Genomic DNA, 20,800 nt, shown 5'->3' with positions numbered 1-20,800 from the left:
TGAAGTTTGATAGCATAGCAAAAATCCCCCGATAAACTGTTCCCCAATACTTTTTAGCTGAGGAATTTTAAGATTGGAAACAAGGTTTGGTAGCATATTCTTTATTAAAAACAACTAGCACATACATATTCAGTATACGCTTCCAGAATTTTTAAAATAACTTCATTGTTTGCAGTGAATTGATATTACTAATACGATGTAAAAGTTTATATAGCAAAACTTCAGTGAATACTTCAAGAACATCCCTTTTTTTCCCCTCAAAGTCAGTGAAAGTCTGTAAGAAACATATAGCTAAAACAGAGTAACATTTAATAATCTTAAACGTTATTTTATTAAAATAAAGAATATTTACAAAATATGCGAGAAAGACAACAAAACAACTATACTGATGCTATGGTAAGAAGGCAAGGTCGTGTAAGCCTAACAGAAAGTACAGAAAGTATTGTACAGAAAGTATTTTTTAGTCTGCTACTCTTTTTTCCCACTATACTTTTAAAAGAACTAGAAAACAGTTGCAAGGGAGGCAGAGGACTGAGTAGTAAGTAACCCGCTGGTTGACCCCTGCCCTGCTCCTTTCTTTGTATTTTAAGCTTGCTGCTGACCACAATCAGGGCATGTCTTTCATGCACACACTTAAAACAAACTAGTCCATTTAAAACAAAGAACATTAACTTACGTGAGAAAAATACTTAAGTGAAATAATACACAATAAAATTATACTTACAGTCTAACAAGATTCACGAGTCCTCTAAATATGTCTGCATTCAGGCAGCCTATTCTGTTATTAGTTAGGTCTCTATCAATAGGAAAAAATCAAAAATCAGAATAAACTATTTCATTTCAAAATGACATACAAGTCTGCAAACTGAAGTATTTCAACTAAAATTCATGAGTAATGGAACGTACCATATATACATTTAGTCTTTTTCAGCAAAAATCAAAATGTATTGTTCTATGAATGTATGCACATGCACACAGACATCTTACTCCATATCTAAAGCAATAATGGTTTGCCTATATACAGTTAAAGTAAGCCTAACCTTAATATAAATCCCCTCAGAACAGGCTTGGCTTATATCACTACAAAGCATATTTTTGCATTTGTGTGGTATATTCATGTGCTACTTCACTGATTTTTTTTTGGCCTGCCAAAGATATCTATACCAGTTTCTTTATTGTATGCAGATATGAACATTTCAGTATTTATATTAATACATAAACATTACATAATTCACGAGGTAAATCTTAGACTTAATAAGGAATAAAAATTAAGCTTGCAAGTGACAGAATTGGTCCTTCAGCTTTATTTTTGAGGTTCTTGAAAGTGCAATTAGCAACAAAATCTCCTTTTAACTGAGCCAGATTACCTGAACAGTGACAAACATACATACACACGATGAAAATTTAAGAGCAAAAGTCACATGCTGACCAAAGGCCTGTGAAAAATAGAATCACTAAGACTTCCATGAGTTAAAAGCTGTCCCAGATATTTTGAAAATTGAGTTAAAAAAAAAAAAAGCTGTCACACCAATACCCTGTTTTTCAAGTTTCATCTAAGACAGAATTTTTACAGCCAAGGTATAAATCCCTGAAAAATGCGTTAATGGAAATGTTGGCACAATCTTCAATAACGCAGCATTAACAACATAGTAAATTCAGCGTAATATTAATAGCAAGGGACTCTGTGTTCCAGTATGACCCATAGAAAAAAAAAATCACGGGGAGTTTAACATTTAATAAAACAACTTGATGGCATCAAAGCTCTGAGTGAACATTCACCCATTGTTGTCTCAAGTCACTGAAATACTAAAACAGAGGAAAAATACAAGAGAGACTGCCAGTAAGATCAAGTGAGACTGCCAAGCCACAGGCAGTAGATATTCTTCAGTCTGAAGACTGAAGCAGTTCTTTTAGACTGAAAGCAGACTGTTTTATATTTACATATAGATGTAACTGTGCGTATATACAATTAGACAGCAAAACTATATATATACACACATATATACATACACACTCGATCTTCAGAGATCTCTTCCAACCCCTACAATTCTGTGACTGTGATATATACCCATCTTCTAAAAGATACTTAAAATTTATTCTATCTTTTTTTGTTTGTTTTTTATTTTTATTTCCCCCCATAAACTGACCAGCTACTTACAGTCTTTTCAGAGATGAAAGTCCCAAAAAAGCTCCTGGATCTATAGTACTAATAAGGTTGTTTTTAAGGTCCCTGTGCAGAAAAATTAAAACATTAATCACAAACTACCCATTAAATATGGACATAAATACATGAAGATACACCTAGCTTGCCTTAGCCACTTTGCAAACTACCCCAAAACCCCAAACAACACATTTGTAATTTTTGACGTATCTTTCAAAAATTGCAAACCTGTATTTTAATTAGAAAGAAGAATACGAACAGCATATATATTCCTTTAAATATTCTATCGATTCTTAGCACATGAAAAGGTACAGTCAAAGACATTCTATCATACTGTCCAAATAAATTACAGCTGCTCAAGATGTATTACATTTGCTCATTATATAGTACAATACATTCTAGTTCAGGATCATTTTCTTCAACCTACCCGCATTTTAATACTTCAGTATTGCCCAACATCTACCAAAGCAGCAAAACAAGATCCTAAAAATACATCAGACAACTGAAAGTTTCCACCACCATTACCAGCAAAAAAAGCAAAGCCTTGGCTGAAAATCCCACATAAAGTGGTGAAAAGACTCAGAGCACAGATTTTTAAATCTTTAATTTCTAGAACAGGAGACTGTAGGGATTTAAAGTGACTGTGTCATTAAACGGCTTTATTAACTGTACAAGTGATGTCCTTGTACAATAGTTTCAATTCCTGAATTAAGATGTCCTGCAGACATGGCTTAGTTTGAAAGATCACAAGTAGTGTCTGCCAGCATCTACAGAGTTTTGAACAAACTTTATCACTGCTAAAAAATATTTTTACCTTCGTACTCATCTAATATTTGTACTGTATTATTACTGAAACGTCTCAGGCATTTATTGTAACATGGAAAAGTTTTCACTCCTTTGGTAACGCAGGAAAGCTTCACATTTGAAAACAAAATTAGTAATTCCAATTAAAAACAATGTTTTAGTTAGCTGGGGTAGAAAAAACAGCTCCTAAATCTACAACATTAATAATTCTGCCAAAAAAAGAACAGTACAAGAGGATTACACCTACCATCACACAGATACGCATAAATGAAAATACAAGTTCATCCTGAGATTTCACAATAGCATTTCCTGCAGCCAGATTAGTCAGACATGGTACAACAGACAATGCCAGGGCACATGGATCAGGCCTCACTGCCATACCTAATAAACGTTTTAAATAGTTGAAATACTTCAAATTTACCTTGCAGTATCACCAGTTAGTTTTAAATCAAACTATGGCGTGTATATTCTGTTCTCTTATTTCAACTTTATTTTCTTGCCCTGTGTGGAGCAGGGACTGCCAGCAGCATCCGAGGCAGTATTAGGAATCTGAAAATCTAATGTTTTTAAGCCTCTTTCAGAACGCTGACAAATCCAGCCCGGAGACTGTGACAAATCTGAGAATATGAAATATTAGTCATCACTTATTTACCATCAGTCTTTGGACAATGAAGAAAAATGATAGTCTCTTTTCATATTTAAAGCTTTAATTTGAAATCATACAACTCCCACTCGGGGAGAAAAAACCTTGGCAGCATGCCTTGGAAATCCACTAGTTTAGATTATCTTTAATTTCATTACTTTAATTCAAATCGTACTCTCTGATACATCTCTTACTTAAATTCCACACTTCAGTGGAAAAACAAACAAACCAACCCACAACAATGTAGTTTCAGAATTATAAGAGTTTTATTACTTCCAAAATGTGTTTCAGATTAGTTTATAAAAAGTGACCAGTCTGGTTTTTACATAGTATTTTTTTCCTCCTCATAATAGGTCTTAAAACAAGTTCCAGAGGGATAATTAAACCAGAATTAACATTTTTTTAAAAAAGAAATGCCAACAATTGTCATGTTTTCGCAGAACTTGTTCAATGGATACTCCATATTTTTTAAATAAGATAGCAAAGCATTAATCAACAACTATATTAAAGTATTTTAGAGCAAACAAAAAACCAACATCCCAAATACCCAAAGCGTTAGCTTTTTCTCAACCTGCAACAACAACAGTTGGGGAGTCTGCGTTTTGGGATTTTTCCCACTCCCAGAGGCAATCACTTGGAAGACTAGTTATGTGTTCAGCTCTCAAAAAGCATTAGCAGATGAAAACTGTGAAACGTAAGAGACATTTAAAGAGCACAAATTAACACAGCACTGACATGTCTGGCAGCTCTCCTAAAATAGGAAGAGATGTTGATGCCCAGGTGGTGCAGATGCCAGGACTCCAGGATTTGGGACAGCTTCGAGAAGTGGCAGCTGTGGCCAAACTGACAGACTGGTCACATCCTCATCAACGGGGTAGGGTGGGGAAGGCGATCTCATTAGAAAGTTGTTTGGCTTTTAAGGGTTTTGTTTTATTCTTACCACTTTTAATATCTGCCAACAGAACGACTGATTTTTAGCAAATGGAATGTAATCATCTTATTCACTGATTTTAATTATTTTTTCTTTGGGAAAGCTTAACCAACAGGATATAGTGACAGATATTAATTTGTCCAAATAAAAGTTTATTTTAAAACACGGAAATCCACTAGAAGGGTTTCATTTCGGGTGGCATTACAGCTTCAACCTCTATCTCATTGGCACATCTTTTATTTTACAGTAACTACATCTTCCATCTAGCAATTAGAAATACTGCTGAAAAACAACAAAAACCACAAGCGAGGCAGAAGAGCAATCTTGCACTGAGAAGCTATAAAAAAATGTTAATTTTCCTTAAATCTACAGAACACTGCAGATGAGGATGCCCATGTATTTATCAGCAGAGGTGACTAACTGGGATTAGGATCATCGGAAAACTTAGATTTGCAGGGATCTGTAGAGATCATACAGTCCAACCCTGTCTCAAAGCACAACTGAACCCGATGAACTGCTGCACTGTGATATCCAGTCAAGTCCTGAAAACCTGAAAGGACGGAGATTTTACTGTCTTATCATGCAACTTTTTCTAGTGTTAATCATTCTCATTAGGAAGGATTTTCTCATGCTCAGAACAGTCTTTCCTTCCCCCACACAAATCTGCGTTTAACCTGGCAAATACCAACTTATCAACAAGCAAAAATGTTGATGCCTGACAATGAACCCTAATGTTACTTGGTTAACATAACAAAAATAGCAATGAAAGAATACTTGGATTTAACTGGGGCTTGCCATGAAAAAAAAAATCCTTCTATTTCATTAGAATTTAAAATTGTATTTCATTAGCCAATTGTCAATGACCTAAAAGCATGTGCATAAGTACCTAAAAATTACTTATGTATAAATACACCCTATTTACAATTTATCCTTTTCTCAGGACACAAAGGATCGTTTAAGTAATTACTTAAGCATCCTGCAGGCACAAACGATGCATATATGTACCTACTGGAAAGTATACATTTAGCTCTCCACTACTATTGAATAATCGTTTCTTTCTGAATTGAGCTTGAAAATTAATGTAAGAAAGACATTAGCTTACAGAGACCCGTACTATATGAAATGCCTTTTCAAAAAGGAAATGGGGAGAAAGGACAAAGTATGAAGTTATAAAAATAGGTTAATCATTACATAAAGTCAACCTCTCCCTCCCAGTTTTATAGGGTATACACAAAAGCTACAGCCCAGACCAGAAGCCCTATTTTTCCCTTTCTTTCAATTTCTATGCCATTTCCAACAGTTCAGAACATTCCAAACTATTCAGTTTTGAAGCACTGGCTTTTCAGAGACTAAAGGAACATTTTCTCTCTTACCACTAATCTTTCAAAAATTCTCTCTGAAGCACTGCGAGGATGGGGCAAACAAATACTATTTTGTTAGCCTAAAACTCCCAGTCTTCTCCTGGAAGAGCTGCAAGTAACAAAAAGAAACGTGGCTTCCAAAACTGAAAACAGACCTAATATCTGAGCAGAAAACAAGTTTCTGAATATCCATAAAACCACTTCTCTGCTCAGTGTCATTCAAACAAGAAACACACACTGATCACTTTTAAAAAGACTTCAAAATATAACAAAAATCAGTTCCGCTACTAGAACACAAGTCCCTCTTTGCACGTGCTCTGCTGCACTATCACAACAGGAACTAAAATCAGAAAATGCCACTGTCCAAAAAGCTATTAGATGCTCCCAACAAACATTCCATCCTTCAGTTAAATAAAACTCTTATTTTGGTAATCTCCCTGTACATAACTTTAAAAAAAAATGTTTCTGTAGCCTGCTCACGCATACTCAAAAATCATTTTGGAAAAAGTAAGAGGATTTATTTCAGTGTCTTACAGTAATATTAAGTTATTCGTGAAATTGTATCTTTTCCACACTGGAAGACAACAGTCTTAATAAAATGACAATTCCCTCATTGGAAAGTGAGAAGAAATTATTTAAAATGCTTAATGTGAAATGACAGTTAACTGAGGGAAGGTCGAAGTAGTACTTACATCAACCACTAACGTGTTCATGCATATGACAATGGGCACAGTCCAACACAAACAAGAAAATTAAAACAAACATATCTGGAAATGTCCTCAGCACTGGATTACGTTAGCAAATACTGGCATATTTGTAATTATATTCTCCTTTCAAAACAGGACAAACTTTACTAACAAATGTAAATATTTCGTCTTGTTTCTACTCTTTCTAGGTCACTGAATAAAGTTTTCCTCATCTGAACTTCTAGAAGTTTTTATATTAAAAGGAAGAGTCCAGTGGGAAAAACTGAAATCCACGATTTCTTAGGACAGAACAAGAGCCCTGAGAACAGCTTCACAGTTTGAATAGAGACCCACTGTTAGAGAATCGGTAGGGTGTTTCTGTTATGTCTGAAAAAGGCAGACATTTGAGCACTCCAACTTATGCCAGAAATGCTGAAGGCCACAGAGAAACACCACTGAAAGTGTACTCCCTCTTTTGCAAAGAAGCACATAGGCAGTCAAGCTTTGTGGCCTCCTTACTTTCCCTGCCACACATGTACACACATCAGAACTCTGTTACTACTGAGGTAACAACATTTAACGAGAATTTTTGGAGGATACAGTACACAGATATTCATAATTCCAACACAAATCAAAATATTCTCTTTCACAGAAGCACCCATTAATCTTTTTTAGACATTCTCCGTTACAATTCCCACATTTTAGAAAGCTTTCAGTATCAAGGTAATGGCAAGAATGTTCTTATGTAGTATTATACCATATTATCTTTTCATTTCCTTGAAAGAATACAGAAAACAGACTGTTTCACCTTGTCAGTCAGCAAAAGCTAATGTAAAAACTGAAGTTTTTAAAAGACAACAATTGTGTATCTTGTTTTCATCACAAGGAAGGTGTCATGGCCAAGTCTAGAACCCCTACAACAGCAAAAATAACAATAACATTAAAATATCACATATACAGAAGGAAATCGAGAAGGAAACAAGGGTGAATTATAACCAATAGATGTTTCCAGATGGATGATCAATAGGGGGGTAAATCTTTCTCAAACTTTTCAGGTAGGAAAAAAATAAATTATGCTAAGCTTTCAGTGTATCTTTTATTTTGCACACTCAAGAGGCACATTGAGACCTGTGTGAGAAATGCTCTCTATTATTTTCTCAAATTATCATTTCTAAATCCAGGTTAGCACGTAAGGGGTTACAGAATAAATTCAAACAAATGTATAATCATCATTCTTCAAACTGTTTGCAATAATTTTAGAAGCGGAGCTTACAAGTAAACAAGTACTGTCTAGTTCACAGAAGACAGAATTAAGAACTACGGTTACATAATGATGCCTTGATACCCTTCCAGAATACGGTAGTGGCTAAACTTTCAAGTTGAGAAATTCAAAGGTCAGGTGTTATTTTAAATTGTTCAAACACCAACTGCAGTACAATATTTTCGTTTGGACTGCTAAATATAATGATGAAAAGCTCACAGAAGACTCATGGTTCCTCTGGGCAAGGGTACCTTGTCAGGTTCAGTTTCCCCAGGAAGAGAGCATGCTACATAGTCTCAAGGGAATGACTATTAATTTAAGTTTGAAAAATTGTTTCAGTTACAATCTTACCCTCTGTCCTAAAGTTAGATGGAGGTCTTAATAGTACTTAAGGCAGAGAAGTTTATTTGTTGTTCTAAATACTTCTTTCCCCTCATAAGGTCTTGCACACACACAAGAGAGGTCATTAAGGACTAGCGTCATGCCAGTTATCCCTTCCTTTACGAAGCAGACACCTTACCCTCAATAATCATTTGTTGGTGTATTAATTCCTACACTAGTACACCGTGTGTTATCTCATTCAAATTACATCACCATACCATCTAAATACTGCCTATCCAGATCACTTTAAATGTTCAAAACATGATGGATTACTTATTACTTTCTTTTCCTTTTCTTGAAAAGAGATATAAAAATAACCTAAAAATCCTTACAAACGACAGGCATTAAATGGAAGAAAGCTGGGTTATTAAATTAAATGAAATTAAGATTTGGATTCATAGAGCAAATGTAAATGATCACCTCAAACTAATTAGAGTTTCAAGTATTTCCTGTCTGAAAATTGTAATGAGTTTCAACAACTAACAACTGTCAGCAGATGCTTTTATTACCTAGAGCAACGATGCCAAAATAACGTGTAAAGATCCAGAATGCTGTCCCTGCTGATAACCTTGCTTCTTTGGCGCAAAGGCTTATTTCTACAATAGAGCTCATCTGTCAGTGCAGGAGACAGATCTTTCTCCTAGCATGTGGGGGATGGAACAGTGGTAGCATTTGAATTTATTTAGGCCAGGTGACTGGGATTGCAGCTTTCAAGTTTCAGAGGATGAATAAAATTCTTTTAATCCCCTGAAGCCAAAAGTCCTTTGGAACTCTTCCTAGATGTTGCAAGATTATTATGAAACTGGCTACCTTCCCAGTCAAATGGCCTAGAAAAATCCCTATCTCTGAAGTTTCTGCTTGCTCCCAGGTAGATCAACCTGCCAATCCTGACCTTCTACCAGCCGGAAAAAAAGCTGACTGTAACAGAAGCTATAACGCTTCTTATCCCACAGGCAATACATCATCTGAAAGGGAAAGTGAAAATAGGAAGCGAAAGGTGTCAAAGAGGTTATTCCCATCAGACTCACTCCCATTTTTCCCCATACATTTGGCATATACATGGACTGTATAGTAACACACAAAACTGTTAACATGTATGTCAGTAACAAACCTACAGTGCATACAGCCTCTTTTAGAGGCTGTCATATACCCGTTTCCCCTAGACAAATACTTTGAAGTTCTTTGATAGAGGGCTTGACACTTCATAAGAAAAGAAATTAAACAGCTTTCTTTACAACCTAAGTTTTCATATTATAAGGCCAACAAGAAAACAAGTCCAGTCCATCATAGCGTTCCAGTGAACTACCCACTGGAAATGCCCTAATCTCACCCAAATCGGGTTATGAGCTACAGCTTTCCTGTAAAATGTCAGATTTCATTACCACCCTTTAAAAAGTGGACAGGTTTTTGTTTGCTGGATTTGTGTTATTTTGGGGGGGGGGGGGGGGGGGGGGGCGCGTTTGTTGCTTTGCTGTTTTTGCGTTTTCTTCACTTGCACCTAGTTTTCAGGATTACAGCTTTTACTAAGCTCCCTTTAGGCTATGACATAAAATTCATTTTCATAAAGAAAATGCTTAACTATATTAACTCTGTAATCACAAGAAGTTGTATCAAAATACAATGGGAACATATCTTGTTACCAGAACTATTAATGAAATAAACAGTATATATTTATTTTTTTTTTTTTATGTGAAAACAGATTTTTAAGAAGTACTTACAATCTTTCAAGAAGGTTTAATCCAGAGAAGGAACCATTCTTCAACTCTGTTATTTTATTGTTACTCAGAATTCTGTAAACAAGAACAGAAAAGAACAATATATTACATATTTGATAACAAATTATTTGCTGCAGCTCACACTTCTAGTGCTAAGACTTCTAAACAATCTTTCTGCTTAGCAGTCTTTACACCAAACTACAATACCTAGCTATATAGCAGCACTGCCCAAATACCACACAGGAAGAAGGAAGATTTTTTTATGTTAAGCGCCCTATGGAACATGCAAGCTCATGTCATAACATGTGAAAGAAAAAACACCGTATGAATCACTATAACACCAAAAACACCATTATGGATCACCATAATGAAACGTTATAACTGGTGTGATAGAAAGTGCAGTATTAAAAAAACTAACAAGTTTACACACTCAGCATGATGTTCTGTCGCACCCATTTTGGTTTTCCAAAACACACAGGACATTGTCCATTTCCTTTTTTTGTACCTAACGTCCCAGCATTCCCTCAGTTATTCAGCTTTCTACCTAATGCAATTCTTTTAAGACGCCTTTAAATGACATCAGCAAGCATTCTGCCTATCCATTACTTCTTCCCTTGAAGAACCAGATCACTGTACTGTTTTCCCTTCCATACAAATAACTGGATCAAAGGTTATTGAACAGGAGGTTCAGAGAGACCTTATCACTCTCTACAACTACTTCAAAAGGAGGCTGCAGTGGGGTCAGAGTCTGTCTCTTCTCCTAAGTAACAAACAATAGGAAAAGAGGAAGTGGCCTCAAGTCGCACCAAGGTAGGTTCAGGTTGGACATTAAGACAAACTTCATTGAAAAGGTTGTGAAGCATTGGAACAGGCTGCCCAGGGTAGTGGTTGAGTCACCATCCCTGGAGGTATTCAAAAGATGTGTAGATGTGGTGCTTAGGGACATTATTTAGTGGTAAGCTGTGCTAGGTTAATGGTTGGACTTGACGATCTTGGAGGTCTTTCCCAACCTGATTGTATGGATCTATTAAGCCCCCTCTAGCCAAGTATCCTGTCTCCAGCAGCCATCTGCAGATGCAACTTATCCTTAAGCTAAGAAATTCCTTGGAGGCTTCCTTACTTAGGAGGTCCTGCTTTCTATATCCTAGTCACTAAATTTTCCTGTTTTTCTTTTGAAACCATTTGTGAATGCCGTTTTGGTACCCACAACACTCCTTAGCAGGTGGTTTCACAGTGCAGAACTGTTACATAAGGAACCCCTCATCTCATTTGTTTGGATCACTGTTTCTACCACCTGCAGCTGGTGCTCCCTACTTTTTATAGGGAAGGGAACAGTACTCCCCACCTACCCTCTCCTTACCACCCACAATTATGTAGAAAACCTCGATTGTCTCTTGCCAGATGGAAGACTCATTAATTACTTCTCACACAAAGGTAATTTTTTGCCATCTTAACCTTTTCTGAGCTCTCTCCAGCTTTATTAAACCCAAAATATTTTGAGACAAAAGTACCATAACTGAAGTAGTACTCAACACATGGACAAGTCGCAAATTCAGACGGTGGCATAAGCATGTTCTATTTTGTTTCCTATGGTTTTCTTAACAATTCCTAACACCTGATCTGCCTTTACCACTTGTACTGAAAACTGAAGTTTTCTGATCAGGTCAGTGCCCATCATCTCACATACGAAGACAATTGTTGTCATTGTTGTTCCCAACACAATTTTTACTTCTCTAGTGTGCTGCTTCTGCCATTTGTTGCCCAGTTAGTTTCATAAAGTTCTTCAGAAATTCTTCAATTTACCCTCAGCCTCAAATTGTCACCCCCACCCCCCCCAAACCCTCTTTTACAGGTCATTAATAAATACATCATACACACAGGTCTGTAAGACTCCACTCCATCAAGAGAATTGACCATTGACTTACAGCAGATACAAGTTTTCCAAGGTGCATATCTCTCACTTTTTCCAGTGCAAACATCAGACTTGGAAGCATGTAGTTCCACAAAACCGGTGCACTTCTAAAAATCAGCAGTGTATTTGCCACCCTCCAGCCTTCAGAAATCAAATTCATTCTGAGCAAGACTTCAGACATTCATCATTTGACTTTTTCATCCCCAAGTTCTTCTAAAAGCTCTCCAGTGAAAACCAGCTCATCCTGCAAATTTATTCACTGTCAGCTTGTTCCATAACTTCTGCTACAGTCACTTCAATTTCTGACAGATCCTCTATCAAATGTGTCTTGCAGATCCAGCATGTCCATGCTCTTCTTCACTTACACCAATTATATCTTCAGGCTGGATCACACTACTTCAGCACTAACGACTGCCACTAGGAGATTTTTTTCCAGTCTGCTACATCTTTCAGATATCCTTTACAGTAGCAGTAAAAACAAACACACACACACACACACCTTTCCTCCAATGCATAAAATTTATTATCCGATGACAAGCATTAGTACTTCAAAGCTCATCATGAATAAGACAAAACTAAAATACAGAAATACTGTCTATGAAAACAGCACCTTTTTGACACAGCCATATATTGCATTAAGCAGTTTTCTTCTCCGGGTTTCTCAAAGATCGCCTCAAGCGTCTATGGTTTAGACAAACAGTGAAGGCAATTTTCATCTCAAAGCTTTGGCTTTGAGTCAATCTCTCTCGATCACACACATGCAGAGAATTGAGACAGCTGAACAATTTTTGTGAAAACCTTTCCATTTCCAATCTGACAGGCAGAAGGTTTGAAAACTCTTGAAGTTAATATTGAATCATTCAACCAAGGTAACAGTTCTGATGCTAAAAGGAGGAGATCCTGTTCTTTCTCCTTCTCTTCCACCCATACCACATATTTCAGCAACCCATCCAAAGCCATCCCTGGTGCCCACTGCTCCATAAGCAACATTAAACAAACACCCCAGGGAACTTTCAAGAGGTGTCATGTCAATTACATGAACAATTACATGTCAATTGCACAACTGCGATCAACATAGTGCTCTACAGAGTCAGCCAGTCCTGTGTGGAAACTGATCAACGGCGGAAAGGTGAAAGGATAAGAAAAATACTTACTTTTAGAAGTATACCAAAAATATGCTGGTATGTGTGCCTATGTCTGTAACATTCACTAGAGTGTCAGCTAAGAAAGTCTGCTCTTGCAAAAATACAGTTCCAGAGTCAGATGCATAAGTTATAGGAAGGAAGGAAAACTGGACCTTGGCTGCATCTATGATAACCTCGTTGACCAAACAAATGAAAACACGCAGAGTTTTTTTTAAAGACAGACAAACAAATCAAGGAAACAAGGGTAATCTTTTCAGAAATCAGCAGGTATTTCAAGGAGTCCTTGCATCAAGGAAGATCCAACGCAGAACAGAAAAACAGAGGCTGAAAAGGCTGAAATTTGGCAAGGCAGAATGCAGACATTTTTAACAGCAAAAAGATTTTATTTTTTTTTAAATCTATCTTCAACACAGAATGCCTGCAAAACTATTAATACTTAACTGAAGCATTAAAATCACATACCCTAAACCCTTTGAAAATACTTTTACTTCTATTCAAAGAGAGAAAGGATTCAACCTAGACAGTAAGTAGAAAGGCAGGTACAGGATTCATTTTGCAAACCTAAACCATCTAGCTAAACCTACAGGAAAGTACATCTTTATTTCAACATCCATCCTGGTTCCAGAAACACGCAGGAAAAAAATGGAATAAAAAGAAATGAACAAAGAAGCTTATAAAAAATTATTACTTAATGCAAACTGAGCATAAGGCATAACAGCTGCAGCAGAAAAAAAATGTTTACAAATAAAATGAAAAGAAAAAACATGAGGGTCAAACAGAAAACATCGAAGTCGACACAAGCAAACAAACTACAATCTTTAGTGGCACAGAAATCTTTTCTGTTTTAGTTATAACTGACTTCATTTCATGAAATATTGATTTTACCTATACTTTTTCCAGGAAAAAATAGCTATTCAAAATGGAGCAGAAACCTCTTCAGAAGTAGCTATAACCAACTGAACTAAATTTAAATGAAATAAAAATTACAATTCTGTAAATAAATAATCAGTTTTCTGACATTGCCTATAAAATAAAAGGCCTAAAGTAGAAGCCTCTGAATATCTGTTCACTAGGTAAATTTCTCTCTGGAGTGTGATGTACAAATTATAGTCAGCCTGATTTAGTATTTTTTCTGCAGAGGCTGTTAGTTGCTTAACCATAAAGGTTTAGTACAATAAATGATAGATTTTATAACACTCCATATAACGTAAGACATTTCATCACTCTTAATGTTGTAAGTGTAATCTTTAAAAAATGCAGCTTAAACTTGCTATTAATATATTTAGTCTATATGTTATTAGAAGTGTTTAGGGATGTAGCATAAGATGACAAAACACAATAAAGCATTCACCTCAAAGTAGACATTTTATATCCACTTTTACAATTCCTGTGCATTAATGTGCAGTGAAATGAACTATTATGTACCACTTAGACACAATTATTTTGTGATCAATAATAATTTTAATTTATTAGTTTAAGACCATAATTCTTCCTAAGAGGCAAAAACACCTGAACTTGTGCATCGTTAAGAAGGTGAGTGGGAAAATGAGCATGAGTGCACACTCCACTCAACCCCTTCTTGTTCAACTCTTCTTAAAGAAGTGACCTCACACATAACTGATGCCGATTTCCATACATCTCATAAGCTCCAGTTTAGAGTCACTGTTTTTCTGTTGGTTGGTTTGTTTTTTCTGGTTTAGACTTGGGGCGTGTTTTTTGTTTTGTTTTTCAAACGATCAACAGTACCTGCTTGGAAGAAATGCATTTTGCTTTTCCACTGTCCAACCCTTATGTAAGAACACAAACTGAGATGTGGATCTACTTTATGCAATTACTTAACAGCAGCTATTAAATGTGATGTAATCAGCCACTTCTTTATGACAGAGAAGAAAAAAATCAAGGCTTGTTCTATTTTTACCTTTAGAATGAGGTAATAAAACACTAAGTGAAAAAAGTTTTGTTCTATAAAACAATTTTGGCTTGTCAGCAATAAAACAACCATTATTACGACAGAAGTCAACTAATCATGAATTTAGAATACATCTCCAAACTTCACAAATGAATCCCTTTCATAGGATATTACTAAATTACACATTAACATCCATTAACATTATTACAAAATAGTCAAAATGGCCTCCAAGAAGTATGAAGACTGGGAGACAGTAACTTGTAGCTGAACGTTGAAGTAGCTTCCAGAACAAAATTTAAGAGAGTCCAACAGCAAGCCAGGAAGCAGAAAATAGAGCAAATCATTTCACAGTGGTGGTTGTATACTCTTAAGGACTAGGAAAGTGACCACCAGCAAAAAATGGACTAAAATAACCATCGGTACAACCAAGAAAAAGGCTTTCTGTTGAAAGCAGTGAATGTGCAAAAATAAATATATTTATCAAAGTTTATCTTGTAGAAACTGTGATTTAACAAGGACATAAAAACTGAATTTAGCACAGTTAGTACTTTGCCTTCTAGCAAATTACTGGTGTCAAAGGTAAAGAAACATTAAGTAATACACTGAGCAGAACTTGAACAGTACTTGCTTAAAAGTAATCCCTGAAATGAAAACATTCTACAAGCTATTCTACAGAAAAAGAATGATGAATCTTTCTAAAGCCTCTACTAAAGCAGAGAGCATTTTCCAATTTTTTATATTTTTCATATGAGGAAGTTTAGCAATGAAACATTTCCAAAATACAAGTTTGTAACAGGTAAAAAGATCTGTGCTATCTTACTATTATGCACATTAGGCAATATTAACATTGTAAACTAAAACACTAAACTAATGAGGTTACTGAATTACACCTGTATCTGTTTATCTTTCTTTTTTTTTAAGCCAGGAACATACTAACTTTATACGATATAATGACAGACCAATTTTTTTTCTGCACAATCCCTGTATCATTAATTTACAAAAGGAATGATGCTCATTTTGTGCACTGCTATTCAAGACTTTTTCCTGATACTCAGTGTGCTGCCACATTCTTTATTACCTTTAAGGACAGAATTCTTAATTTCCAGTGAAATACAGTGCCCATCACTGGACTACCTCAATTAATTTTCTAATCAAAAAAATACTAAATGAAAGAAATCTTGGAAAAATAACACAACTGAGGGATAAAGCAGAATGCAAGAATGAGTACCAATGTTGCTGAAAAATCACACTACCATGAAGAGAAATGCTTGCGAAATTATAAGCTTAACAACCAAACCTCTCTTTCTAGTACTTCAATTTTTCAACCTAGGATAAGATGGAAAAGTCAAGAGAACACAGCAACGTCTATTTTTTTTCCAGCACTAACTCCATGTTGCCAGTCCTAAAGCTAACCAAAAGCACTGGCAACCTAACCCTTGTGACCACAATGTTCCCAGAGCTTCCTCCAAATTCTCTCCTCCCCTCCCCGTATCTGTAGCAACTGCATCAGTTTAAGAGACGACTGACTTTTTCTGTGGCAACCCTCCTGTCTTATTCCTCTCCCTTTTCCTGGCTTTCCCACTTCTTAGCCAGCAGCTATACACTTTTTAGGATTCTCCCTTGCAGTTTAGTTCAAGCGTACCCTACCCCTTCAAGCTCCACACATACATGCACCAGAGGAGCTCACTTCATGGGAAATACCGCAGACACCCAAGTCTAGCCAGACCCTCCCAGCTTAAGCTGTTACAGCCTAAATGTTCTGTACGCCCTATCGCAGAAGCAGTAATTATAGCCCATGCTGTCAAGCCCACAGTGTCACGTATTTATATTTCCAACGCGCACATATTACCTGATAAGAAAGTGCTTTGTCTAGACATGATTTGTCTAGACATGTTAGCAAGTACTTCCTGTCAACTCCTAACACATGAAGACACATTTTCACAAAAATTTATATCTTAATACTATAGAAGTCAACAGCTTTTGGACAATTTAGCTCCCCAAACTGATTCCACGTGGAGCCAGACACAGCACAGCAGTGAGGAAAGGCCCCAGAGCGGCCCGGCCGGCACCTGAGAAGCAGCTGAACGGGGGCGTCACTGCCTGCCAGCAGTGGGGAGACCCCGCTCCCCTCTCCCTCACACTACACCAGCCCCGTGCCAAAAGCAGGGAGGGGGGCAGGAAGGGGACCCCCAGTCGGCAGCACGGAGCTGGAACGCCTGCGCAAGGAAACAGGCAGGGGTCTCTTTAACGAGACCATCGGCACAGTTTTGAGCGTTTGCGTAAATGCCTGTCAACAGCAGAGGCTGTCACCCTGAAACAAATTTGAGGTATTAAATGGGCTAAAATCCTCCAGACATCTTACCGGATGATTTTAGAAATCAGGGCACAATTTGTAAATTCTGCCTGATGCTAAGTTTCATGGTAAGACCTGTTCTTTAACAAGGGTTACCTCATAATGAGCCCTCTTTTCTGACAGAAAAAGTCTACGTTCATCTCCTCAGATGGAAACACATCATGTGGACAATACCAGAACAGTTTTCCAAGACATTGTTATATGACCCCCATCCTACAGGCAACCTGTTACTAATCCTACACAGATTTCCTCCATAGCTGCTGACTTTCCAAAAATTCTTGCTTCTGTCTCACTAAACCACCCATACACCCCCTTCAGCACCTTACTTACCCTACCTTCCATTCCATCCAAAGTCTGATTTCCCAACTCCATAACCAACAAATCCATCCCAAGAAACTCTCCCTGACACCTCAGGTCCTCCCCAGCTGCCAGCAACAGCTTTCTGCCTCCGTTCCTACGGCCCTTCCTTCCCCCTCACTCCGGGGCAGCATGGATATCCACAGGGCAGGTATCTGGACATCACTGTCGGAGGAGCCACAACAGGGCAATCCATGGAAACAGCAATTAATGGCCACTGCAGGAATATAAGCGCAGCAAGACATGGTAGTTTTCCCGGCTAAACAGCTACACCATGAAATCCAAAGGTGAAAATAAAATTCTCTCACTTGTTTACTGTTAAATCTTTCAGATATTTAACAGATGGTTTCTCTCTGATTTTACAACATTTTTAAAATTCATCAATTATTTCATCGCAGAAAGCAAAATATAAGTAATATAAGTAATATAAGTATTTTCATTATCTTCTCTGAAGTTCTTAAATTTAAAACAATTTACTATTAATAATGAAAAGAAATGCTCAACTGGTTTTAATCTGCATGGATTAACTACTAGTACAATGAATGCACTTAAACCACATAGATTTGAAAATTATAGAGACTATAACAGTCAAGATAAAGACTAAATAAAACAGTAATGGCAAAACCATGAATTTGCAACTTATCTGGCCCATGCAAGTACATACATTCAAATTCTGAAAAATCTAATCTTACATCTCCATACTTATTTAAAATTACAACAGTAACATTTGAAACATGAACAAACTGCAAGCAAGAAGGAACAAGACATGCAGTTGTTCATTCTTCATTCAACAATGCAGCACAAAATCTATTTACATTCCTTTAACTTTCAAATGCAAAGTTCTACGGTTTTGCAGATTTGCAGAACAAACAAAACCAGGCATACTACTGATCAATAAAGTCCACAATAAAAGAATTAAAAAGTATTAATCCTGAAAATGAAAACACCACTTTTTGAGGCTAAACACTGCACAACACAATGAACATCTGACATTTACTGAAAGGTTATGGAACATATAAAAGGTGTTGCTTTCATGGATATCCTCATGGGCAATAAAAGGTTCTGGGCAATTCTATATAAATATTTTTCTCCAAAAAAAATTAGAAATTGAATTTGGCCTCATTACAAAATTTTAAATTTGCTCTGCAGAATTTTGCATAACTTACCTCTGTCCTCCTGCCTTTTTTTTTAAACTCTGAGACTCAGACTTGTAACCATCGACTACAGTTGTATTTATGATAAAAAGACATATTTCTAATTACTTCATGTATTTAATTAAAAGAACAATGACCTCTTTTTGAAAGCCACCTAAAACAATTCAAGCACATTTGTATACAAGAATCTCAAAAAAAAATCAGTATTTATATAATCATTATCACATGAAGATTATTACCAATTACAACCCACCATCTACGTTGAAGACATTACTACTACACGAGAAGAAACAACAACACACTATGCAAAACTGAGTGGTTGTCCCAGTGTGCACATAATTACACGATGATGCCTTCAGAAGTTCAGTAGTTATTTAGGCAGAACAAAATACTACAAATTAGATGAAAAAGCTGTTCAAATTGTGACCTTAGTTTTCTTGCAGTGCTCAAATATATACGTAGGCATACACGGTCATAAAAGAATACTATGTATTTTCAATGTCCTATAATAATAACCTCACAATAATATATCAGTTTTGAAACAGGGTATATGGCAAAACGTTAGTTTGATTTTGATTGTGGATTGCTATCTTCTCAATAAAGAGAAAGATGTATTCTAGTAGACTTCTTCAGTATTTACCTATTGTTTTGTGTACAAGCCTAACAGATAATGAAGTATCACTACCGATTTTTCCAGGTTGGATGCCACTGGTAGATGGACATGCACAAGTACTTACGAATGACTAAACTATGGATATGACAATTCTCAAGTACTGTACTGTCTCTGCTCTGCCACATGTTCTTGAGGAAAACATTTTTACACAGTCCATGCATCCACTGGCTGAAGAAAGTGTTAAGATACGTCTCCCTGGGAGTTATTAGCCTTTTGTGTCTTCAAAAAATGTTATCAGCTATTAGTACAGAGCACTTACAACAGTCCCAGACAGACTACTTCAACAAAAAAGGGATTAGCTGTCAAGAAAACCATTCAAATTAATAATGCAAATGTACTTTAAAAAAAAGAAGCAAACTTCCACAGAATACAGTTACTATGCCTGTATTTCCCGTTTGTCAATTTTTTGGTAATGAACGTCTTTTTCTAAGACATAATAAAGAAATGCTCAACTAAATAAAGCAAGTGAAATCAAAACAGTTTAGCAAAGCATCAGACAATGCCTCAAAAAGGGAGTATAAAAAATTATGAATATAAAAGTCACTACATAATAATAATGTGCTTTATTTTAAAAACTTGAAGTCCTTTACTGCAAGTAGGAAAAAATTACTCATTTAACTACACATAATTAATGTAATTACAATGTCATCGCACACTGTGATAGGAATGACTCCTTGTGATATGAGTGACCTTTTGCTTTGAGAATCTGGGAGTATAAGAATTTGTGTTACAAAAATGGAAAGGCTTTGGAAGTACCTGAAAGGCCAAAAAAAAAATATGCCTTTCAGATGCTTAATGGATACAGTTCAATATGGTTATATTTAGAAGCTGGGTAAGAAGTGTGACATTTTAAGATGTTTCTTAACAGCAATCCAGTTAACCGTATCTTTGGACGGTTCTGAACACAAATCCAGACTAATGTTCTGGCTTGTAAACCCTAATGCTTGTAAGTGCCAACACTGATACTCACGTTCCTATCAGAGTAGGTGGGTAAGCAAAGTTGCAGACCAGTAAGGCTCCTATTTCAGTAACAGTTCTTTACTGAACATACATGCTTTTCCTCTGTTTATTTAGATTCCTATAGCATAACCTATATGTAACCAGTAACCAAAATTCTCAACAAGGATTATGAGTTCATTGGCTTGTCTTCAGTGGGATTACACGTTCCCTTTCACAGAACAAGCTATGAGATCATCATGTGAGCTTGCATCAAAGAAAGAACAGCAATAGTTATCTTATCTCATGAGTATACGTGAATATAGCGTGCTCCTTACTTAAATGTGAATCATGGCACTGACTTCAGTATCTAGTGAAACACAGTAGACAAAAGCACATAGCTACATTCACCCAGTTA

General features: G+C 36.3%; 1 protein-coding gene across 1 annotated transcript in view; it reads right to left on the bottom strand.

The window, feature by feature from the left end:
* ADGRA3 (adhesion G protein-coupled receptor A3) overlaps positions 1 to 20,800 on the bottom strand; it is a 54,223-nt gene that overhangs the window by 29,370 nt on the left and 4,053 nt on the right. The window contains exons 2-4 of the mRNA XM_080590847.1: positions 9,947 to 10,018; positions 2,159 to 2,230; positions 725 to 796 (exon numbers count right to left, since the gene is read on the bottom strand). Of these exons, the coding sequence (XP_080446973.1) occupies positions 725 to 796; positions 2,159 to 2,230; positions 9,947 to 10,018 (216 nt within the window). The remainder of the gene's footprint in view (positions 1 to 724; positions 797 to 2,158; positions 2,231 to 9,946; positions 10,019 to 20,800) is intronic.

The sequence above is a fragment of the Anser brachyrhynchus genome (assembly GCF_964034855.1).
Source record: "Anser brachyrhynchus genome assembly, chromosome: 4".
In the NCBI taxonomy this organism is placed as follows: domain Eukaryota; kingdom Metazoa; phylum Chordata; class Aves; order Anseriformes; family Anatidae; genus Anser; species Anser brachyrhynchus.
The sequence above is the reverse complement of the archived record's forward strand: the minus strand, read 5'-3'. Positions and strand labels throughout refer to the sequence as shown.